The sequence below is a fragment of the Salmo salar genome, chromosome 18 (genome assembly GCF_965601325.2).
Source record: "Salmo salar chromosome 18, fSalSal1, whole genome shotgun sequence".
NCBI classification, from domain to species: Eukaryota; Metazoa; Chordata; class Actinopteri; order Salmoniformes; family Salmonidae; genus Salmo; species Salmo salar.
The window spans coordinates 13,536,732-13,562,328 of record NC_138308.1 but is presented as its reverse complement, the minus strand read 5'-3'; the positions used below and the strand labels follow the sequence as shown (position 1 = coordinate 13,562,328).

The following is a 25,597-nucleotide window of genomic DNA, read 5'->3' as shown; positions in this document are numbered from 1 at the left end:
CAAAATGAGATGGAGGAAGGAATAGTCTTGGACAACAGTCAGTAAAGTTATTGTTAACTGACTGTTAATAGTCATTAGAGCCCATCAGAGGTTCAAGAGTCAAGTGGCTAGTAGTGATGGAAATGAATATTAATGTCTTATTGTTATAGAATAAATGAATTTAGAGAGGATAAAATGAGAAATTCAAGAAGACCACATCATTGTGGACAAAATAATTTAGGGCCAAAACAGTGTGTATAGTTTTTTTTTACTCAATATAATTTTTTATTGCCTTTTTAAAGTATGTTTTCTATTTACAACAAACATGAAAATCTTTGCCTTTTAATGATACAAAGCAACACTACATGGTATTTCTAGAATAGCACACTAGCCATGGAAGTTTAAGCTGTGAGCATGCTAAAGCTGTCACTTCAGCCGGTACCCTCAGCTTAGGGGACAATAGACAATTCACAGGACACATAATATAAAATGCACTTGCATATAAACACTGAAAAGGTCCTGTCTTTTGTATAAAGCCCTAAAATATATTCAAAAATATAGGACATTTTCTAAAGTGGTTCTATAAAGCTGCTATGTGTCTTTCCTACAAATAGCCCTCTAGAATAATCCTTGCTATTTCTTTGCAAAATACAAGTAAAATCTGACATTTCATATACATTCCTGCTTTATATTTTTAATATATATATTTATATATATATTTCAAGAAGCCACAAGTATATACTATTTTCTTTGCAACAACAACAAATAAAAAGAAGCTTACAGTAAAACATAAAAAAATGTCTCACGGTGATTTTCTTTCTTCTCAATAAATGCATTCATACTCTGGCAATTTCTCATCCTTAAAGTGGACCCTAGAATTCTCTGTCCACTCCACAGTGGTCCGTTTAAGACTTCTTCAGCTTAGATCATACATGTATTCATTTACTCATTTCATCGTCTGAGGTTTGTCGTAGTTTTCACTTTTTAAACATGACTGCCCTTCTGACTGGAGCAGAAGAGATTAAAAAAAAAATGCTTTTTACTTTTTAAAATCATTCAGTGCAAAATAAGTTCTGTGGCGTAGTCTCTCTTTTCAAACGAAGCAAAATGCAACAGATGTAAAGAGAACAGAAAGGTGTGGCTTCTTCACCAGATTGACAAGAGACTGTAAATCTTACTGTATACTAAGAGTTTGAGAAAACTGTGTATCGTTGGGAGCTGTTGGAAACACTTTCAAATGCACTGTAAAATGTCCGGAGGAAAATCTAAATCAGAATATACTGTATAAATCTCTAGACCCAATTGATGTACTTATTTGACACTATACTGAGACTGTTCAACATCTTTGCCAACATGAGCTGATAAAGAAACCCACATTTCAGATGCCATTTTACATCTGCCTCCTCCCCTGCCTCCATCAGAGACAGCCTGCCTCTAAACACACAGGTTTGACTGGTTGGCCTGCGTTCAATCCACCTGCCTCATGGTTCAACATCCGAACCGCACTGATACACAAATGTCAATCATATTATATTGTATTACCGTAATGTTTGGATAAAGTGTTGACCAAACTTTTAATGGTGTAAAACTGTTAATCAGAGTATGGGGCCAAACCAATGAAAGAGGTAGATTAAATACAGGCCTTTGTGCAATTTAATCTGATGTTGGTTTCTCATTAATTATGTCAGTGTTACCTATCCGTTACCATTATCAGATTTTTTTTACTGTTGATTAAGTTTTGACCTTTTAGTAATAATATGCACTTCTTAAGTAACTCCATGTTATGGTTCTTTTTTACATTACTTATTTGTTTTAGGGCAGATTCGGCCTGTAATGTTTTCAGAGGAAATTCACAGGCTGCTCTACAGTGAAATCTGAATATCCTTAGATACAGTTTGTATAATATACCGTGTGTATCTGAACTTTTTTTGTAAAGAATATCACTGACTCATTACTGTGATGGATCATGTTGATGATAGGCATAAATATGTTTTCTTTTTAAGAGTATAAGGATTCAAGCAATGTCCAACAACGTATAAAGTGCGACGCTATGACTGTACATGACGAACATACAGTGCTATATGTTAAAGGGATAATTCACCCAAATTACAAAATGGATTATTGTGGAAACAGTGCCAGGGAAACTAAACCAAAACATGTGTTGCTGTGTCATACCTTGTCCGACTGCTGACAGGGTAAAGAAACCAATATGTTATTTTGTCATTTGGGTGAACTCTCTCTTTAATTGTTCTATATCATTTAGCAGCAAAAAAAAGGTGATTCATTTATTGGTTATTGAACTTTCATTTAATTTCACTGGATTGTTCTATTTCAATGTATGTACTAAAATGTAGCCTTATTGATAAATACACTGCTTGTCGGCTGTTTTCAATTGGCATTGGCATCAAATCTCCTGGCACATTGCAACCGTTTCCTTGATTAGGTGCAAGTAATTATCTGTAATGAAATGTAAACGTGATGATACACAGTCTGTGTATGTACGAGGCACACTTGTTGTATGAAGCACTGAGGTCTAAGGATGAACAAGAGAAAACACTGTAGACTACAGAGCCTGCAAATTCCTAGTTGCCTGTGTAACTTCACACATGGTTTCTTCTCGAATAACTTCCTCAATTATTCTCAATATTCAGTGAGGGTAGGAAAAGTTCTGCATGGACTTAAATAAAGAGGGCAGGAAATGGGTAGACTTCAGAGAGTAAAGGGTTTGGCAGTTGCGTTGGTTTACCTATCTGCAGAATAAGCTATTTCCAGTCTAAAGCCCCACCACGTGTCCACCCCTCTCTACTCATAAGGCCGCTGTTGAGACTTTTGACGCTAAATAAACATTTTAATTTTGTTTCTAAATTACTGTAGTAAAAATGGGAAGCTACTGCAGTCCAGTTAGACAGTGAAAAAAAACAAACAGGATATGACAGGTTTACACCCACTTTTGTGTTGTCTTTGACAATTAAATGGGTCAGATTCGCCAAAAAGTAATTTCCGCAAACAAATAAATACAAATGGACATACTTGATCAATTATAATGTAACATTATCCACTTAATAAGGAGTTGAAGACTTAAGTGCATAAAATTGCAACCTTCTCGTTCAACAGAGGGAGAAACTAAAACACAGGTAATTGTATCTTCTTTCTTTTAGAAGGGGTATAGTCCATTATTTGTCATCAACATCATGTCAGGTTCATAAAGTCATCGAAATAATGGAGTGGAGTAGTTTGTTTTATAAATGCAGGTATGCGTGTTTGTGTCTCTACCTAGATAGCAAAAGCATCATTATCCTACTGTGTTGTGGTCACTATTCCTCAGAATCACCTAAATCACCGTTCTCAGAGGCCAAGACTAGGAAGGGGGTGCAGTATGTTGCATCACATCACAAACTGGGACGACTAGCTTAACAATTTGTACATATTGCAAAACAGATCAGGACCAACAGTGAGCAGGCATGAGCAATAAAACACAAAAGCATAGGCGCTAAACTAACCTCTGTCTGCGGTCACTATCCTTTGGTAAGGATGGACCCGCAGTTCGTGCCTTCGAACTTTAGTAGTCACTGCACCTGCTCGGATTGCAACAACATGACCAAAACAAGGATTAGGTCATTTCCTCCTTCACCGTTTCCATCAATTCAATTCATCATATCATCAAGGCTTATATATGACCAAAGATCTAACAAAAATTAAGAAAAATCATTAGAAATACATGTTAAGGCACAAATTATACTCATATGTTTTGTCGCAACAAGGAGACATATTGGACTTTAGTAACATCCATGACAATGGAGTAGCCTCGAGTCCTTGCTACAGATTCGCTGACATTAGGCATTTATGCATTCACGCACGCACGCACGCACGCACGCACGCACGCACGCACGCACGCACGCACGCACGCACGCACACACACACGCACACACACACACACACACACACACACCACACACACACACACACACACACACCACACACACACACACACACACACACACAGAGGGGAGCTTTACTAGTCACATAATCTCAGGTTGAGCATCAGGAAGTGCATCTCTCTAGTTATTTGTTGGAAATATAATACTGATCACTCCCTCTCTGGTTAAAGCCCAGAGACGAAAGCTTTTAGGCACATTTGCAGTAATAAAAAAAGTAACATCTCTTATTAAAAAAAAATGAAAAAAAAGGCAATGAATTAAGTGATTAGTAAAGCGAGACAGTATTTGTATAGATTCTCAAGCCCAGACATAGCAGTCAGTGAAACAACATATACATGTGTGGATGTGCGTGTACAGGATGCACATACACACACACACACATAATGCATGGTATAAAGAGCTGTGCCTCTTTGGGGAGGTTTGGCCAGTGTAAACATCAGTAGTGAGGGGGTCTGTCTGTCTGTCTGTCTGTCTGTCTGTCTGTCTGTCTGTCTGTCTGTCTGTCTGTCTGTCTGTCTGTCTGTCTGTCTGTCTGTCTGTCTGTCTGTCTGTCTGTCTGTCTGTCTGTCTGTCTGTCTGTCTGTCTGTCTGTCTGTCTGTCTGACTGCTTTAGGCCTGACTCATGGTTCGATATACTAAAAGGCCGCTGTGAAACAAAAGTGTCTGTGTGTTAACACTTAGATCGAATAAGGGGCTCAGTAAGGATCCTTGAAATTCTTTTAGCCTTTCGTGGGGGAAAGCCACACCTATAGAATAAAGGAAGGGGACGGGGAATTAGTGCCGGGTGTGTCTGGCGGTCCTTTGAGAAGCATCACACGCCAGGCCCTATTCCCAAAGCCATTTTAGGACATTCCTTTTGAGTCGATACAAAAAAAGCGCTATACAAAAAGGGCCATGTTGTTCACTCACTGACTGTTGTTTCGAGTGGTTACACTTGAGCTGAAAGAATAACTCGGTGAATATTATGATAAGAGTGAAGTAAAGACTGTCAGTGTGGGGACAGAAAGTCCTAAAATCCCTTTGTGAATAAAGCCTGTCAAGCCTGCAGTAGATGCTTTAACTGCAGGTGCCTCGTCGCCAACACACCCCACCACTCCCTTGGCTCTGTAACCCCTCTGTCCCGACCTCCGCTGACCCCTGACCTCATGTTACCCCTCCCGATGCCCCAGAGCCACACCCCCAAGGGAGGGTCTCCAGCTCAGTGCTCAGTGCTCAGTGCTCCAGCTCAGGGCTCAGTGCTTATTCTCCCTCATCATCATACACAGATATATCATCATCATCATCATCATCATCATCAGGACAGGAAAATCAAAAAGGGTTGATCAGTAACACACACGCCACTTTGAACAGACGTTAAAAGAGGAAGGGCTGAGGCTTCCCCATGTGGCTTGTGGTTGTTCAGAGAGGGCCGATCCTTGACCAGTCCAACGTGTGGTGGCGGGGAGGGAGGGAGGGAGGGGGGGAGGAGGAGGTGTGTGTGTGTGTGCTGTGTGAGGGGATGGAGGGAAGGAGGGAGGGAAGGGGGTGTTTCTTTAAAAGGGAGGCCGGTTGGAGGGCTCTCCTCGCTGCACAGTGATGGGAAAGTGACAGGTCTGAAACCCCAGGTAGAGGGGCAGCTCTTCGGCCTTTGAGGACGCTGTATTGGTTACACAAGAGAGAGAGACAGGGTGAAATCTTCGCTGGGCTCCGCCGCTCCTCGACCCCCCCCCTCCCCCCCTCCCCTCCCCTCTCCCTTCACCCAGACACACAGTTGGAGGCTTGGTCCACTGCACTGGGCAGAAAACTGGTTGCTACTGGCTGACACGGTACAGACTGACTATTTAGAATGTGCTCAACCCAATTGGACAAGCTGCTGTTGGCATTTTGATGTATTGATAGCAGTTCAGGTTTACACTGTGCCTTTGGGAGCATTCTTAATGGAGTCACGTTGTGTTGGTAATATGATATTTCTAATCTGATTTTCTAAAGTGGCTTTTTCAAAGCTATAGGGCCGCGTGTGTATGCGGGGACCGGGAGAGAGGAGGGTAAGGACCTTTTCCAAAATAAAACAGCTCCCTCTTATAATTCACATCGAGCCAGTGGAGCACTTAACAGCCTATTTATTTATGCACACATTACTTAAAGGGCTTTTTAGATGAGAGAAGTGTCTCGTGACAGTGAAAAGAAAGATGCAGTAAAGAGCTGGAATGTTTTTTTCTGTTGCTGACTGGGGGGGAGGGATTATTTAGGAGGTGTGGCGCAGGATCAGCGTGGGGGCGGGGTTCCACTGGCCGTGGGGGTGGTAGTGTTGGTGGGGGGCTGCGGGGCAATCGCAGGGGCACGGATTCTTACCTAGCACCCCGCTGGAGTCGATGGGGTACTCCAGGATGGAGGTGGCAGGGGCCAGCGTGTAGGGGTAATCGTACGGCGACGCGTATATGAGGCCCGACTCGGGACCCTGGGTCATGACGCCCGGGTGGGGCGAGCCGTTGGGCATGCAGGTCTGGATCTGTCGGATCAGGGGCATTAGGGTGGGGCCGGCCGGGGTGGGCGTGCGCAGGGCATTCTGGGGCATGGGGGCGGGGCCGGTGATGATGCGGGGCGCCTGGGCGTTCGCTGCAAAAGAGAAGGCGAGGGCAGCTGGAGTGAGCGGGGAAGCACAGGAGGATGAGGAGAAGAGAGGGATGTGTGGAGAGACAGAGAGGGGAAGAGAGGAGGGAGAAAAAGGAGGAGACAAAACAGAAGTTAGCATCTATCACACATATCATAGGACACACTCAAAGCATATCAGATAAGTCAGGAATAGGAGAACAAGCTACATAAGCAAACTGTTGGACACACTGGCCTTAGCTTCCACTACACAGCATTTAGCACTATGTGAGAGAGGTATTCAAGGCTTGCCTCCATTCATCTCCAGTATTGAGTTAGAATCTGGCACAGAAGTGCTGGCTGGGATTTGTTTAGGACAAACACCATGTGATTGGAATGACGCACGCATCTCTCTCAGCGACACAAAATGGACGCCCAGTCATAGCCAGACCTCCTCTCTTCCTCCTTCAAAGAACTCGACTCGACCGAGTGCCACCCAATAGGAAAATGCACTGAGGTGAATGCTGAACGTGGCAAGCCAAAAGCACCCTCTGCATGGCACCACACAACACTCTTCACTTGTTGTGAGAGAAAAGGAGCAGCTTGAATTACACCCATGAGCTCCCGGACACACAAAGGGCTGTTCTACTGTGTCAGTCAGAGCCTGCCCCCCCCCCCCCCCCCCCCCCCCCCCCCAGGGAGAGGGAGGGGGAGCGGTGATGTCATCCTTACGTGACTTGATGTTGGCGTCTCGGTAGGTGCCGTTGAGGATGGCCAATTCCATCAGCTGCATCCTCTTCAGGCTGTCCTCTCCCTCCGCCTGGAAAACACAGACAGACAAAACCTGATGAAGGTCTATGGAAACTGAAATGTCAATTTAATGGACAGATTTATTTAGTATGTGGAGACATAAAGATCACCAGTGTGCTGGAATTACAGAAACACATATCGAATGGCGACTCACGTCTGAACCCACGTGGATCCCACTGAATAATCTTCTGACATCCTTACACAGTCACTAAGCGCACGCACGCACGCACACACACACACACACACACACACACACACACACACACACACACACACACACACACACACACACACACACACACACACACACACACACACACACACACACACACACACACACACACACACACACACACACACACACCATCCAAATCTACAGAACAACCAAATGGTATCCTCCCACACCACACCACAGACAGACATAAACTTTCCCACCAATTTAAACTGCACAAATTGTTGAATTGTTTCCTTTGTGCTCCTTTCTGTGTACTGAAGCCATTGATTGGCAGTTTAAAAAGATCCAGCATCAACCCAGATCTAGATCCAGCAGCAACCCAGATCTAGATCCAGCAGCAACCCAGATCTAGATCCAGCAGCAACCCAGATCTAGATCCAGCAGCAACCCAGATCTAGATCCAGCAGCAACCCAGATCTAGATCCAGCAGCAACCCAGATCTAGATCCAGCAGCAACCCAGATCTAGATCCAGCAGCAACCCAGATCCCGATCCAGCAGCAACCCAGATCCCGATCCAGCAGCAACCCAGATCTAGATCCAGCAGCAACCCAGATCTAGATCCAGCAGCAACCCAGATCTAGATCCAGCAGCTACCCAGATCTAGATCCAGCAGCAGGGTAATCTGCCATAGCATCTTTAATATTTACATCCACTATCATCGGCTCATCTGCCAGAGTAACGAATTGGAGGAGAAACACTTTGTTCATCAGAGTCCAACTTTTTCACATCACTGCGTTGTTTAATCTCGACGCCTGGAGCAACAATTAACTTTTGAAAATGTAACGCAAAATGTTCCCTTTATCAGAACTTTGATTTGGGAAAATGCGGTAAAGTAGAGAAGATGAGGGGAAGGAAAAGGCATTGACCTGAGATGGTACATTCTCAAGCCCCATACTGTGTGTGTGTGTGTGTGTGTGTGTGTGTGTGTGTGTGTGTGTGTGTGTGTGTGTGTGTGTGTGTGTGTGTGTGTGTGTGTGTGTGTGCGTGCGCAGTGTCTATAGAATCACAGTAAAAGTACTTTCGGAAAACAATCTGAGCCGAGTCTCAAATCCCCAGGAGCCAAAAACAACAAATAACTCAAAGGCCTCCTGTATCTAAACATCAATACTTTAATAAGTGACGTCTGCAGTGATTAAAAGTCTCTGAAGAAAAGCCACTGCAGGACTAAATCACTCCGACTCTGTATTTAATCAACAGAGTGTACTAGTTCTGTCCTAGAGTGGTAGTGGTATGTTCGATTCTCTTTGAGCAGCAGCGTCGCATCAATATGATGCATGTGTGAGTGTGCTTTTGGGATTGTTTAAGGACAAAACAGTGGCATACTCCATGCCTCTCCTCTTAAACACATTAGGGAGGTGTGGAGATTTTTCAATCTTGCACAATGGAAACCAGTGTGGATGTGCAGGTGCTTTATGATCTAAATATTGAGGGTGCGTGGGCGAAGGAGTGAAACAAAATGGTGCAGTTTGAGGCCATGTGGCGGAGAGTGATGCAGGAGCTGGAGTTTGGGGTGTGAGCATGTGGGTGTGGGTAGGTGTGATGCAGTTGTGATGTAGGCTCACATATATATACAGTATATAAATATCTATAAAAAAGGAAACTAGAGTGAATTACTATTGGTTTCTATTCTGCTTTAAGCTTGTTTTTGCTGGCCTTGGCCAGTGAGTGGTGCTGTGTTATCACTCATATCAGTCCACGGTGTCCATGGTGGAGAGTCTTTTGACCACGACTGTCTGGCCCTCCCCTCTACCTTTTAGTTTCAATGGCAGTAGCCAGTGAGTCATGTTGTCACATGAACCTCTGTGACAGAGGTGGCCCGTCCATGAGGGCATCAGGGGCGGTGCCCTAATAGCGATTTTTTAATTTTTATTCAACAAAATACATATAATAAAATTCAAGGATTATGTTTACAATGTCCATAAAAGTGTGGTTAATTTGAGTACATTTTACTGTTTGAGAAATGTATTGTTCAAAACAAGCTGTTCAGTTACCTACTGCTCTGCCATTAGCAGCTCCGCGCGTTCGGCCTGCCGCCCAGCTCTTAGTTTGCAGTGACAGCTATTACATTGCTTGCTATTGGGGGGGTTGCAGAATTTTGTCCCAGAACAGAGTAAATGGACCATCCTGGGGTGTTGAAATGAGTGTCCAGACCTTCTGGGTCTGCTCCATCAGACACTGAACAGATGGCACTAAAGAGCAAATTGCAATGAACTTGTAAATCATGACAGTCATTGGGAGCCTGGGACCTGAACCGGACATCCACATCCATCAACAGTCAAAGGACAGAGGGGTAACACTTGCTAGAACCTTCTCGCAGATCTGATGCTAGCTAGTGGAAACTAGCTAACGGAAAGCTAGCATACCGGTAGCAAGGGATTAACACCGGACTGTAGAGGGACCGCTCTTCACATTCCCCAGAATGGTTTCTTTTTATTCATAACAATGTAGCACTAATGCAATTCCACAAAATACACAACATGCATAGCAGCAGATTGGCAAAAAATAAAATGGCACATTACCCAAACGGGTTGTCGCATGGAAGCCTTTAGCTTAGTGTATTTACTTCACACAAAGTCGCCATCAATTCAAAGCACACGCATAATTGACAATGCCGGACTGCACACGAGACCAGAATGCAGTTTAGAGTTCTCATCAGAACTGAACATTCGATCCCAGTCCGACCCAAGCTCGGTGAGCTGAAGTCCGAGCCCAGGCCTCATCTGACATCACAGAAATTAAATGAGCCCCAACCCGAAAAAAAAGGCAGATTTGTAGAACGCAGTTAGCTATAGTGATTTAAACTGGTATTGAGAACAACGCAGTGGAGTGAGTAGACGAGAAACAGCCATTGGGTCTAGAATAAGCGCAGAGAGAGGAAAACTCACGTTAGTTATGATCAACTGAATTATGAAAATATTGGATTAAAGTAGGCATGTATCAAATTCTTGCCTATATTGAAAGTAACAAAACCACGTCCAACTGTTATACTAATTTAAAGCAATAGTCGTGTGTGTTCACCTAGATTATAATTTCAGCACCTTTTTGATTCGGAAAGTGCCATCGCGCTGTTTTGAGACAAGTGTGGGGGACTCGTCTAGATAAATCAATCAATGTCCGATTTCTGTTTATTCCGGGGAAATGTTAGCTAAATTGATGTGAGTGCTAACGATCATCTTTATTTTAGTTTGCTTATACTGTATATTAGCTGACGAGAACATTTTGCTAGCATGTTATAAAAGTGGATTTTGCTCTTCAGCCTGTCCTACTCCCGGCCAAAAGCCTGTGACTTGTCTGATAATCAATCAATGTGATTTTGTTTCAATGAATCTCGGTCTATATATTTGGTTAATTGATCTCTGGCTGAACAACAGGAAGTGGTAGCTCATTTATTCATTTGCTCATATATGGACTCGAAAGCATTCCACAAAGATGCTGGCTCATGTTGACTCCAATGTTTCCCCACAGTTGTGTCAAGGTGTCTGGATGTCCTTCGGGTGGTGGACCATTCTTGATACACATGGGAAACTGTTGAGTTTGAAAAACCCAGCAGCGTTGCAGTTCTTGACACAAACCGGTGCGTCTGGTACCTACTACCATACCCCGTTCAAAGGCACTTCAATCTTTTGCCTTGCCCATTCACGTTCTAAATGCCACACGTACACAATCCATGTCTCAATTGTCTCAAGGCTTAAAAATCCTTCTTTAACCCTTCATTTACACTGATTGAAGTGGAGTTAACAAGTGACATCAATAAGGGATCATAGCTTTCAACTGGATTCACCTGGTTAGTCTCTGTCACGGAAAGAGCAGGTGTCCATAATGTTTTGTATAGCCTTATATAAAAGGCTATTTTCCTATCGTCCCAATCCTGACTCGCATGAACATTCCTAACTTCATTCTATAATCCATAGGCTGCATTATCAAAGCACCTCTCGCCTGTGCATGTCAACATACTTTTAACATATAACATCCGTAACACTTCTCCTGCTTCTCTGAGCTGTCTCGTATCGCTGCGCGTGAGAGCTTCGGTGTGCTCAACAAACGGTATGAGAGTAGATATGGATATTTTTTGGGTCCCTGTTAAGATACATTTAAACAATTCCCTCTCTTCATCTCCCCGTTATTCATGAGCTGATCTGCTATCTGTATTATAATCAACTAGATTTTTGCCAAATAGGAGATATTCTGTCATTCGTTGGGAGGTCATCTAACAATGGTAGCAACTTTGGTCACTTGACTTTAGTTTGACTGGCGTTACAACGTTTGTATGATTCAGCAAACGCTATAGCCTATTCGGGGTGTGCTTTGTGCATTCTGAGCTCTGCGTTGAGATAGCCTATGCCTACAGCTGAAATGCGCTGAATTAAGTGAGGAACACGATAAAGCTCTGGAATTTATGAACGGCCTGTTTCGCAATTCACAACAATGTCGTTGGCGATCAAATCAAATCAAATGTATTTATATAGCCCTTCGTACATCAGCTGATATCTCAAAGTGCTGTATAGAAACCCAGCCTAAAACCCCAAACAGCAAGCAATGCATGTGAAAGAAGCACGGTGGCTAGGAAAAACTCCCTAGGAAAAACTCCCTAGAAAGGCCAAAAACCTAGGAAGAAACCTAGAGAGGAACCAGGCTATGAGGGGTGGCCAGACCTCTTCTGGCTGTGCAGGGTGGATATTATAACAGAACATGGTCAAGATGTTAAAATGCGATCAAAGTTACTCTGTCATTACTAAATATCAGTTTCACTTGCTGTGAAATCTTTACATAGTGGCACAGCCAAGCCGGCAATGTGGCGCGGCAACAGTCTTACTTGGGAGAAACCTGGCACAGTGACCATATCTTGGTTTTAAACACTTTAAATGGACACTTCTGATTTATGCGGTATTTCCCGGCACACTCTGAATAAATATGAATTATTCCTGGTATTTAAACTTGCTCGATTTTGGGGGAAATATTCATCCATACAGGTAGCTAGCTTGCTAGCACGCAAGCCAATCGAGTCTAACTAACTACTGGCGAGTTCATCATGACTTTATGCTAGCTAGCTATCCTCAGATCATTTGTTTTCGCTTGTCACGTTTGTGCTTGTTGCGTTTTCCCTGTGCTTGTGTCATCGATGCACTTGTGAGTAGGCTGCGCACTGCTCTGTGTGTCTCTTCCTAAATCGTCCTTGTACAGAGCCAGAGAACTACCCACATGCATCACAAGGCACCAACAGAGTCAGGTAGACAAGTTGATTCGATTTCTCTTTCTCTTTCTGCCCAACATCCTCTTCTGGAATATATGACACTGCTACCACTTCCTTATAGGTTGTTTCCATCCCTCTGCTTTACTTTCTTTTGTTTCTCTATCTCTCTGCTGCACTTCCTCTCTGCCTCCTGCTGTGACAGTGCTGCCATGGGCCCTTTCTGATCCTACAGCTAAACTCTGCCAAGCACAGACACAAATGCCCACTCTCTGTCTCTCTCTGCACAACTCACATAGTAGCACAGCGCAGCAGCCAGCCACATACACTGTAGTGTGTGTGTTCCAGTGTGTGTGCGTGTGTGTTGTATGTTTCAATGTGTGTGCGTGTGTTTGTTTCAATGTGTGTGTATGTTTGTATATATTTTTTTGTGTGTGTGTGTGTGTGTGTGTGTGTGCGTGTGCGTACGATTGTGAGTAAACAGTTGTGCTTCAATGAGTGTGCTTTTACAGTTTACACTTGCTCAGTTTCTCGTAGCTTGCAGCACACATCAATAAGGTCAATTTCAGTCAAATCCATCTGCTCCAGATGATAAACCCTTTTTAATCTGGTTCTTGGTTTTGCAGTATAGCTTCCTATCTGTCCCTATCAGCACCTGCAGTGAGCCTACGGTTTGGAGTGCTTTGCATTATCCGACGTGGCGGGAAGGTAGAACCCATGAATTCAGATCCAGCTTATCCCATGACCATGCTAACATGCCTAGCCGTGCAACAGTGCACACCTACAGTAGCGTTTAACTCTCAAAAGCCGTTTTCAACAGATCCCTTATGTCTTTGCTCAAATGGTTTCACCACTTTAGTTCGACTGATTTATGCTAAATACAGATGCCACTTCCATTGGTTTTGGTCCTCGTCAGGCGTTCTGAGGGGGGGACGCATGTTCAGATGTGATTCCGTCTAGATTGTGCAAAGCGTGCCAGACGGAAACATCTAAAAGGATGATGCAGGGATTCAAAAGGGGAAACGATTCAATCATCATGCCTTGTTCCGATGTGGAAGAGAGATACAACTCTCGCTTGTCATGCATAACTGAACCTTCCATTTCTGGTTTAGTGGAGAGAACATTACAAAAGGTACATGTGCTTTACAGTCAGAACTCCCCCAAACGACTGGGCTAAATCTATCCCTGTAGTTACTGAACAGAACACAATTACAAGATGAAAATGTTACTGCAGAAAAGATGTCACTCCACAGCAATTCAGATATTGATAGAGCTAATGCCAAACCCAGTGCTGTCTATCTATCTGTGTGTGTGTGTGTGTGTGTGTGTGTCTGTGTGTGTGTGTCTGTGTGTGCGCGCACACGCTATACAATCTTCATTGCCGTCGGAAATCTGGTTCGGGATCAAATACCATCCTGTACCCAATCAGAATGAATCATCAGGTGTATTGGTTGAAGAGGTCTCAGAGTTGTGGGGCTGATTTCCTTCGTCTCGGTGTCGGCCACTGATTTCCTTCCCACTGCTGCGGAGGGAGACCGTGAGCGTTGAGCTGTCGACGTGATGAGCAGAATACCTGTGTGTATCTGTCTGTCCGTGTCTGTGTGTGTGTGTGTGTGTGTGTCCAGTGGCACAGCCCTCTTTTGTGAGCCTGCTCAGGTCAGGTCGTGCGGAATGCTTTTTATGTCAGCTTGCATAAAGAGGAATAATTCCGCTGCTAATCATCAACGATCACTTTGACCGTTGTAGCACAATGACTGCCGGGCCACCCCTTTCCATCCCAGCCTGTTAGACTGGAGCTCTGTCTGTCTGTCTGTCTGTCTGTCTGTCTGTCTGTCTGTCTGTCTGTCTGTCTGTCTGTCTGTCTGTCTGTCTGTCTGTCTGTCTGTCTGTCTGTCTGTCTGTCTGTCTGTCTGTCTGTCTGTCTGTCTGTCTGTCTGTCTGTCTGTCTGTCTGTCTGTCTGTCTGTCTGTCTGTCTGTCTGTCTGTCTGTCTGTCTGTCTGTCTGCCTGCCTGCCTGCCTGCCTGCCTGCCTGCCTGCCTGCCTGCCTGCCTGCCTGCCTGCCTGCCTGCCTGCCTGCCTGCCTGCCTGCCTGCCTGCCTGCCTGCCTGCCTGCCTGCCTGCCTGCCTGCCTGCCTGCCTGCCTGCCTGCCTGCCTGCCTGCCTGCCTGCCTGCCTGCCTGCCTGCCTGCCTGCCTGCCTGCCTGCCTGCCTGCCTGCCTGCCTGCCTGCCTGCCTGCCTGCCTGCCTGCCTGCCTGCCTGCCTGCCTGCCTGCCTGCCTGCCTGCCTGCCTGCCTGCCTGCCTGCCTGCCTGCCTGCCTGCCTGCCTGCCTGCCTGCCTGCCTGCCTGCCTGCCTGCCTGCCTGCCTGCCTGCCTGCCTGCCTGCCTGCCTGCCTGCCTGCCTGCCTGCCTGCCTGCCTGCCTGCCTGCCTGCCTGCCTGCCTGCCTGCCTGCCTGCCTGCCTGCCTGCCTGCCTGCCTGCCTGCCTGCCTGCCTGCCTGCCTGCCTGCCTGCCTGCCTGCCTGCCTGCCTGCCTGCCTGCCTGCCTGCCTGCCTGCCTGCCTGCCTGCCTGCCTGCCTGCCTGCCTGCCTGCCTGCCTGCCTGCCTGCCTGCCTGCCTGCCTGCCTGCCTGCCTGCCTGCCTGCCTGCCTGCCTGCCTGCCTGCCTGCCTGCCTGCCTGCCTGCCTGCCTGCCTGCCTGCCTGCCTGCCTGCCTGCCTGCCTGCCTGCCTGCCTGCCTGCCTGCCTGCCTGCCTGCCTGCCTGCCTGCCTGCCTGCCTGCCTGCCTGCCTGCCTGCCTGCCTGCCTGCCTGCCTGCCTGCCTGCCTGCCTGCCTGCCTGCCTGCCTGCCTGCCTGCCTGCCTGCCTGCCTGCCTGCCTGCCTGCCTGCCTGCCTGCCTGCCTGCCTGCCTGCCTGCCTGCCTGCCTGCCTGCCTGCCTGCCTGCCTGCCTGCCTGCCTGCCTGCCTGCCTGCCTGCCTGCCTGCCTGCCTGCCTGCCTGCCTGCCTGCCTGCCTGCCTGCCTGCCTGCCTGCCTCAATTCAAGGGGCTTTATTGGCATGGGAAACATATGTTTACATGGCCAAAGCAAGTGACATAAACAAGAAACAAAAGTGAGAAGAAACCAAAAACAACATTAACCAACAAATAGAAAAGAATGTCAGTAAACATCGCACTCATCAAGGTTTCAAAAGGATGAAGACGTTCCAAAAGATGTATTATTAGCCAAGTTTTATCAATGTGCAAATAGTTAAGATAAGTAAACAGATAAATATTGGTTGTGTTCACAATTGTTGTTTGTGCTCCACTGGTTGCCCTGTTTTCATGGCAACGGGTCACACATTTTGCTGCTGTGATATGGGAGTTTATCAATGTTTGGTTTGTTTTCAAATCCTTTATGGGTCTGTGTGATCTGTGGGAAACATGTCTCTAATATGATAATATCTTTCACCTCATTTTGTTGGCATGGGGCACATAGCCTTCTCTCCCCCCAAAAAATTATTTGTTTTCTGGTAATTTGGTTGGGTCTAATTTGGTTGGGTCTAATTGTGTTGCTTTCCTGGGGCTCTGTTTGTGAACAGAGCCCCAGAACCAGCTGGCTGAGGGTACTCTACGTTCATCTCTCTGTCGGTCAGAGGGCTTTGGGGTGGAACATATGGGCACTCTCCTGGATTTTGATCATTAGCTCTATTTTTTTTATCTCTCTACCTATCTCTCTCTCTCTCCAATCGCTTTCTTTCTCTTACACTCTCTCCTGTTCCTTTCTCTGTCTCTGATCTCTGTCTCAGTCTAACTTTCCTCCTGCTCTCCATTAGGGAATGTTGTAAAATATGATCAGCAACAACTATCGCTTTCTCCTATTTTACAGAACAAATACCAATAAACATTTAGGGTCCCAATTCTCATTCAATTGTGGCTCTTGTCCATATGTATACTTCAGGTAAATAACATAAAACAAATGCAAAGTAGAGTGATGACGGTGATATAACACAGTATTAAACGCGAGTCTGGCGATCTAGAACCAAAAAGGGTTCTTCGGCTGTCCTCATAAAATAACCCTTTGAAGAAGCCCCTTTTGGTCCCAGGTAGAACCATTTCAGGATCCCTGTAGATCCACTTTCACAGAGGGTCTACATGGAACCCAAAATAGTTTTACCTGGAACCAAAACGGGTTCTCCTATGGGGACATCCGCAGAACCCTTTTGGAACCCTTTTTCCCAAGAGTGTGGAGTGACCATTACAACATTACAGCAGGTTTTACAATATAACTCCCCCTCTCAAGGGCAAGGGGCTGCGCCTGTCAATTCAGACAGCCCCTCCAATTGGCTGTTTGGGAGGAGGACAGGCAGGGTTGCGCTCTAATTGGCTGGAGAGGGACACGGAGAAGGACAGGGGTGGATGTGAAAACTGGAAGCCTCTCTCTCTCTCTCGGCATGCATCCCACTCCCAGAGTACAGCTGCCGCCTCTGAGCATCCCCTCCCCTCCCTCCTCGGTCCTGGCAGCCAGCCATCCTCTCATGCCTTTCCTGTCTCTCCCCAATCACACGGACACTCCGACCAGTTTCCCAACGACCAGTTTCTCCCCAAACTTTAAATCCAGTTATGACACGTCTCTACTTGCACCAGATCCAAGAGAGGGGGAGTCACTGGAGCTAATGGGATCAGCCATTTGAGAGGCTCTGATGAGGGACAGAGAAGAGGGATAGTTGGGCCGGGAGTTTAGTCAACTGCAGGCCAAGGGTTTTCCTTTCCAGAGACACAGTCCCACTGAGGGACTTGCATTAATTACAGCGCAGCTGTAGACAGGCAGGAGTGTAGAGCTGACCATTGCACTGCACCACACCCACACTCCCTTCTAGCTGATACAGATGCAGGACCCAGAGACGCTGTACAGGGTAAAGACTCTGTGGAAAGGCCCGGTTTCCTGTTTGTTTTCACGCACATGCATACACGCATACACACACATACACAGAGATACATGTGGATACACACACACACACACACACACACACACACACACACACACACACACACACACACACACACACACACACACGTACAGGCACGCAAAATCAAAACGCACATCCGCACGCGTGTGCGCACGAGAGAAAAAGACTCGTGCACAGATACGCAAATGCAACCACACACACACACACACACAGACACACACAGTACGCCTCAGAGATTACCTCAGCATTACAGCTTCATGAGTGTAATTGGCTCTTGATCCAATATATATGTTAATTAGAGTTGCAGCACCCCTTTTAATTGTCCTAGCTGGGTAATTAGATGAACACTCGTTAAAATGCACATTGTAAACAGCGTCCATGTTTACCGCAACAGTCCCACTGCTGCCACCATGGAGACCAGACACCACGGTGGCAAAAGCAACCATGTTAAACAACTATATTTGCACTATACAACATATGAAGGATCTGACTTATGCAACACAGAGGATATGGGGGATTTTAGGGTCAACAAGTTGTTACACAATTGAATGTCCAAACAGCAACAAAAAGTCTGTTTGATTATGTAAGGTTCAAACAACATACCTTGGCTGTCTCTCCTTTGTCTCCGGACTAACACAATGGAGAGATGAGGAGGGTAAAATTAGACCACAGGTTATTCTGAGAACAGTCTGGGGTTGGGCGGGGGAAAAGTATTTCCTGGTTGGACAGGATATGGCTGAGGGTCACAGGGAAAGAGGTGTGTGTGTGTGTGGTTGTGCCTTCAAATGACAGATTTTGTTTAACCTATCACAACAACGCTGAAGTATTGGCATGTGTTTTCATATGTACATGATATGTACAGTGCAATCAGAAAGTATTCAGACCCCTTGACTTTTTCCACATTTTGTTACCTTACAGCCTTATTCTAAAATGGATTCAATTGATGTTTTTCCTCGTCAATTTACACACAATACCCCATAATGACAAAGCAAAAACAGGTTTTTAGAAATGTTTGCAAATGTATTACAAATAAAAAAACTGAAATACGACATTTACATAGTACTGAGTAAATGGTCTGAATACCTATGTTGAAGCACCTTTGGAAGCGATTACAGCCTTGAGTCTTCTTGCATAGTCACTTTACAAATTACCTCGACTAACCTGTACCCCCCGCACATTGACTCAGTATCCTTGTATATAACCTCGTTATTGTTATGTTATTTTCTTATGTTACTTTAGTTTATTTAGTCAATATTTTCTTAACTCTATTTCTTGAACTACATTGTTGGTTAAGGGCTTGTAAGTAAGCATTTCACGGTAAGGTCTACACCTGTTGTATTCTGCACTTGTGACAAATAACATATCATTTGATTTGTATTTGGGGAGTTTCTCCCATTCTTCTCTGCAGATCCTCTCAAGCTCTGTTAAATTGGATGGGGAGTGTTGCTGCACAGCTATTTTCAGGTCTCTCCAGAGATGTTCGATCGGGTTGAAGTCCAGGCTCTGGCTGGGCCACTCAAGGACATTCAGAGACTTGTCCTGAAGCCACTCCTGCATTGTCTTGGCTGTGTGCTTAGGGTTATTGTCCTGTTGGAAGGTGAACCTTCACCACAGTTTAAGGTCCTGAACGCTCTGGAGCAGGTTTTCATCAAGGATCTCTCTGTACTTTGCTCCGTTCATCTTTCCCTCGATCCTGACTAGTCTTACAGTCCCTGTCGCTGAAAAACATCCCCACAGCATGATGTTGCCACCACCCTGCTTCACCGTAGGGATAGTGCCAGGTTTCCTCCAGACGTGATGTTTGGCAATCAGGTCAAAGAGTTCAATCTTGGTTTCGTCAGACCAAAGAATTTTGTTTTTCATGGTCTGAGAGTACTTTAGGTGCCTTTTGGCAAACTCCAAGCAGGATATCATGTGCCTTTTACTGAGGAGTGACTTCCGTCTGGCCACTACCATAAAGGCCTGATTGGTGGAGTGCTGCAGAGATGGTTGTCCTTCTGGAAGGTTCTCCCATCTCCACAGATGAACTCTGGAACTCTGTCAGCGTGTCCATCAGGTTCTTGACCACCTCCCTGACCGAGGCCCTTCTCCCCCGATTGCTCAGTTTGGCAAGGTGGCCAGCTCTCGAGTCTTGGTGGTTCCAAACTTCTTCCATTTAAGAATGATGGAGGCCACTGTGCTCTTGGGGACCATTTTTTGGTACCCTTCTCCAGGTCTGTGCCTCAACACAATCCTGTCTCAGAGCTCTACGGACAATTCCTTTGAACTCATGACTTAGTTTTTGCTCTGACATGCACTGTCAACTGTGGGGTGTGAGCCTTTCCAAATCATGTCCAATCAACTGAATTTACCACAGGTGGACTCTAATCAAGTTGTAGAAACATCTCAAGGATGATCAATGGAAACAGGATGCACCTGAGATCAATTTCAAGTCTCATAGCAAAGGGTCTGAATACTTATGTAAATAAGGTATTTCTGTTTTTTTTTAAATTTTAATACATTTGCAAACATTTAAAAAAAAAACTTTTAACTTTGTCATTATAGGTTATTGTTTGTAGATTGATGAGGATTTTTATTTTTGTAGGTTCATGCTCTACAACATTCGCAGAGTATGACCCTGCCTCACACAGGAAGCGGCGCAGGTCCTAATCCAGGCACTTGTCATCTCCTGTCTGGATTACTGCAACTCGCTGTTGGCTGGGCTCCCTGCCTGTGCCATTAAACCCCTACAACTCATCCAGAACGCCGCAGCCCGTCTGGTGTTCAACCTTCCCAAGTTCTCTCACGTCACCCCGCTCCTCCGCTCTCTCCACTGGCTTCCAGTTGAAGCTCGCATCCGCTACAAGACCATGGTGATTGCCTACGGAGCTGTGAAGGGAACGGCACCTCCATACCTTCAGGCTCTGATCAGGCCCTACACCCAAACAAGGGCACTGCGTTCATCCACCTCTGGCCTGCTGGCCCCCCTACCTCTGAGGAAGCACAGTTCCCGCTCAGCCCAGTCAAAACTGTTCGCTGCTCTGGCACCCCAATGGTGGAACAAGCTCCCTCACGACGCCAGGACAGCGGAGTCAATCACCACCTTCTGGAGACACCTGAAACCCCACCTCTTTAAGGAATACCTAGGATAGGATAAAGTAATCCTTCTAACCCCCCCACCCCCCTTAAAAGATTTAGATGCACTATTGTAAAGTGGTTGTTCCACTGGATATCATAAGGTGAATGCACCAATTTGTAAGTCGCTCTGGATAAGAGCGTCTGCTAAATGACTTAAATGTAATGTAATGTAATGTAATTTTTAAATCCATTTTAGAATAAGGCTGTAACATAACGAAATGTGGAAAAAGGGAAGGGGTCTGAATAGTTTCCGAATGCACTGTACGTGGGTAGTGTGTACTTACTGACAGATGAGGACTAGCTAAGTATATTTGTCCACCTGTGTGTGTAGGTGTATTGTGTGTATGGTAACTAGCCACTGTGTGCTCTCTCGCACACACTTATTTGAAACTGGGTGAGAAGTCAAAGTCATGGTTGGTCACGGGAAGTGAAGGGGAGCGGGGAAACTTAAGGAAGTGTTCGGCATCTCACCTGATAATCTCTGAGAGTTCCCTGCGCTACTCGGGGCGCATGGCGCTTTCATGTTGATTGGCTTTGGAATAAAAAGAGAGCGGGAGAGAGAGAGCGGCATGGTGTCCCCAGTGCATGAGGTTACTGTGTGTGATCTCTGCATGTGAAATAGGCTGCTCTGGTGGAATGCTTCGACACGACTGCATCACTGATGACCGTGAGACACTTGACTGGGAGATAGAATGAAGCTCGTGTTGAGATGCTAACATGGTTTGATAAGGTCAATAGCACGATCAATCAATATCAATTCATCAGTTTTATAAAAGGTACATCATCAGCAAGTTACATGTGTGATTACATATAAAGGCTTTCTTGAGGATACAGGAGGCCTGTTGGAGAGTTTTTATATGAGTTACTGTATAAACACAAGCCTGTAATATAATAAAGCTATTGTTCACCTACCTTTGTCTAACATGCCTGTAGTGAATGCTATGGCATCTGTAATAGCTGTAAGATTGTGTAATTTCAGCGGTAAGGTCGGTTACTATGATAAGGTTGCTATTAAGGTGGGCTCTCGTCTAAAACAGGACAGTATTAATGTGCCCCTTTCCCTCTCATAACTATGGTGCTAGGTCATTGAAATGGGACATACTTCTCCTTGTCCCCAAGGTTAGAAGGATGTACACACAAGTCCAGTTGGGGTTTTATGACTTCTGTGAATGACAATTGATGTTTTGGGTGAAGCGCAAGAGCAAAGGAGAGCGTAATCTACATTCACATGAGCTGGGTACATTAGGAACGAATGGTGCACGGATGGACACACACACTCACAAATAAACACTCACACACACATGCACACCAACAATCAGAGGCACACAGTGCAGGCAAACACACTGGCTTACTTACGCAGGGCACCTCTTCCCATCAGAATACAGATCAGAAGTGACGAGGATGGGAGAACAAACTCCTTAACTGAACAGCTCAAATCAAAGTTTATCGGTTGCATATACAGATTTTCAGATGTTATTACAGGAGCTGTGAAATGCTTATGTTTCTAGCTCCAATAGTGTAGTAATAGCTAGCAATACAATAACAATACAGACATCAAAAAGTTGATAGTCCGAAATATACAGTGCATTCGGAAAGTATTCAGACCCCTTGACTTTTTCCAGATTTTGTTACATTACAGCCTTATTCTAAAATGGATTAAACACATTTTTCCCTCATCAATCTACACACAATACCCCATAATGACAAAGCGAAAAACAGGGTTTTAGAATAAAAAAAACCAGAAATACCTTATTTACATAAGGATTCAGACCTTTTGCTATGAGACTCGTAGTTGAGATCAGGTGCATCCTGTTTCCATTGATCATCCTTGAGATGTTTCTACAACTTGATTGGAGTCCACCTGTGATAAATTCAATTGATTGGACATAATTTGGAAAGAAACACACCTGTCTATATAAGGTCCCACAGTTGACAGTGCATGTCAGAGAAAAAACCAAGCCATGAGGTTGAAGGAATTGTCCGTACAGCTCCGAGACAGGCTTGTGTGGAAGCAGAAATCTGGGGGAGGGTACCAAAAGATTTCTGCAGTATTGAAGATCCCCAAGAACACAGTGGCCTCCATCATTCTTAAATGGAAGAAGTTTGGAACCACCAAGACTCTTCCTAGAGCTGGCCGCCTTGCCAAACTGAGCAATCAGGGGAGAAGGGCCTTGGTCAGGGAGGTGAACAAGAACCCGATGGTCACTCTAACAGAGCTCCAGAGTTTCTCTGTGGATATGGGAGAACCTTCCAGAAGGACAACCATCTCTGCAGCACTCCACCAATCAGGCCTTTATGGTAGAGTGACCAGACGGAAGCCACTCCTCAGTAAAAGGCACATTAAATTCCGCTTGAAGTTTGCCAAAAGGCACCTAAAGGACTCTCAGACCATGAAAAACAAGATTCTCTGGTCGGATGAAACCAAGATTTAACTATTTGGCCCGAATGCCAAACATCACGTCTGGAGGAAACCTGTACAGAAATATCCTTGATGAAAACCTGCTCCAGAGCGCTCAGGACCTTAGACTGGGGCAAAGGTTCACCTTCCAATAGGATAACGACACTAAGCACACAGCCAAGACAATGCAGGAGTGGCTTTGGGACAAGTCTCTGAATGTCCTTGAGTGGCCCAGAGTACGGACTTGAACCCGATAGAACATCTCTGGAGAGACCTGAAAATAGCTGTGCAGCAACGGTCCCCATCCAACCTGACAGAGCTTGAGTGGATCTGCAGAGAAGAATGGGAGAAACTCCCAAAATACAGGTGTGCCAAGCTTGTAGCATCATACCCAAGAAGACATGATGCTGTAGTAAAGGGTCTGAATACTAGAATAATAATACTAGAAATTAGCAAAAATGTCTAAAAAAACCTGTTTTTGCTTTGTCATTATGGGGTATTGTTTGTAGATTGATGAGGGTAAAAAATGACTTAATCCATTTTAGAATAAAGCTGTAACGTAACAAAATGTGGAAAAACCCAGCAGCGTTTCAGTTCTTGACACAAACCGGTGCGCCTGGCACATACTACCATACCCCATTCATAGGCACTTAAATCCTTTGTATTGCCCATTCACCTTCTGAATGGCACACCACACATACGCAATCCATGTCTCAATTTTCTCAAGGCTTAAAAATCTCCTCCCCTTCATCTACACTGGTTTGAAGTGGATTTAACAAGTGACATCAATAAGGATCGTACCTTTCACCTGGATTCGGGACTCTAACCCAGAAGCTTATAAGAAATCCCGCTATGCCCTCCGTCGAACCATCAAACAGGCAAAGCATCAATACAGGACTAAGATCGAATCGTACTACACCGGCTCCGTCGCTTGTCGGATGTGGCAGGGCTTTCAAACTATTACAGACTACAAAGGGAAGCACAGCCAAGGGCTGCCCAGTGACACGAGCCTACCAGACGAGCTAAATATGCTCGCTTCGATGCTAACACTGAAACATGCATGAGAGCATCAGCTGTTCCGGGCGACTGTGTGATCACGCTCTGCGCAGCCGATGTGAATAAAACCTTTAAACAGGTCAACATTCACAAGGTGTGTCCTCATGGACATTTTCAACCTCTCCCTGTCTGAGTCTGTAAGAACAACATGTTTCAAGCAGACCACCATAGTCCCTGTGCCCAAGAACACTAAGGTAACCTGCCTAAATGACTACTGACCCGTAGCACTCACATCTGTAGCCATGAAATGCTTTGAAAGGCTGGTCTTGGCTCACATCCTGGACTTCCTGACGGGACACCCCCAGGTGGTAAGGGTAGGTAACAACACATCCGCCATGCTGATCCTCAACACGGGGGCCCCTCAGGGGTGCCTGCTTAGTCCCCTTCTGTACTCCCTGTTCACTCATGACTGCACGGCCAGGCACGACTCCAACACCATCATTAAGTTTTCTGATGACACCGACAACGATGAGTCAGCCTATAGGGAGGAGGTCAGAGACCTGACCGTGTGGTGCAAGGACAACAACCTCTCCCTTAACGTGATCAAGACAAAGGAGATGATTGTGGACTACAGGAAAAGGAGGACTGAGCACGCCCCCATTCTTATCGACGGGGCTGTAGTGGAGCAGGTTGAGAGCCTCAAGTTCCTTGGTGTCCACATCACCAACAAACTAACATGGTCCAAGCACACCAAGACAGTCGTGAAGAGGGCACAACAAAACCTATTCCCCCCCAAGAGACTGGAAATATTTAGCATGGGTCCTCAGATCCTCAAAAGGTTTTACAGCTGCACCATCAAGAGCATCCTCACGGGTTGCATCACTGCCTGGTATGGCAACTGCTCAGCCTCGGAACGCAAGGCACTAAAGAGGGTAGTGCGTACTGCCCAGTACATCACCGCGGTCAAGTTTCCTGCCATCCCATACTGGAGCGCCAAGTCTAGGTCCAAGAGGCTTCTAAACGGCTTTTACCCCCAAGCCATAAGACTCCTGAACAGCTAATCAAATTGCTACCCAGACTATTTGCTACAACAAATGCGGCCTCAGGATATGCGGTTTCCAGTTTGCACGAAGTCCAGTGTAGTTCCTTGAGAGCTGTCGCGTTGTCGGCATTACCTCCAGAGAAAATTATCTCAGGAGGTAATGCGTCAGGCATTTGACGGTGACCATGAGTTGTTAATCATGAGACATACCCCTCCGCCTTTGCTTCATTCATCCTGACCACACGATGAACGGAGAACCCTGCTGGCTGTATGGATTCGGACAATATGTCTGGAAAGAGAGCCATGATTCCATAAAACAGAGTATGTTACAGTCCCTTATGTCTCTCTGAAAGGAGACCCTCCACCTGAGCTCGTCT

The 25,597-nt window shown here is 45.7% G+C and overlaps 1 protein-coding gene across 4 annotated transcripts in view; it reads right to left on the bottom strand.

Moving 5' to 3' along the window:
* qkib (QKI, KH domain containing, RNA binding b) overlaps positions 1-25,597 on the bottom strand; it is a 92,002-nt gene that overhangs the window by 4,129 nt on the left and 62,276 nt on the right. Inside the window, exons 5-7 of one of the 4 annotated variants that reach the window (XM_014154100.3) lie at positions 7,218-7,305; positions 6,249-6,536; positions 3,480-3,554 (exon numbers count right to left, since the gene is read on the bottom strand). In XM_014154100.3, coding sequence (XP_014009575.1) covers positions 3,480-3,554; positions 6,249-6,536; positions 7,218-7,305 — 451 coding nt within the window. Of the gene's footprint in view, positions 1-235; positions 6,537-7,217; positions 7,306-25,597 lie in introns of those variants that run through there. The other 3 variants (XM_014154099.3, XR_006760324.2, XM_014154097.3) reach the window with 3 other exon arrangements.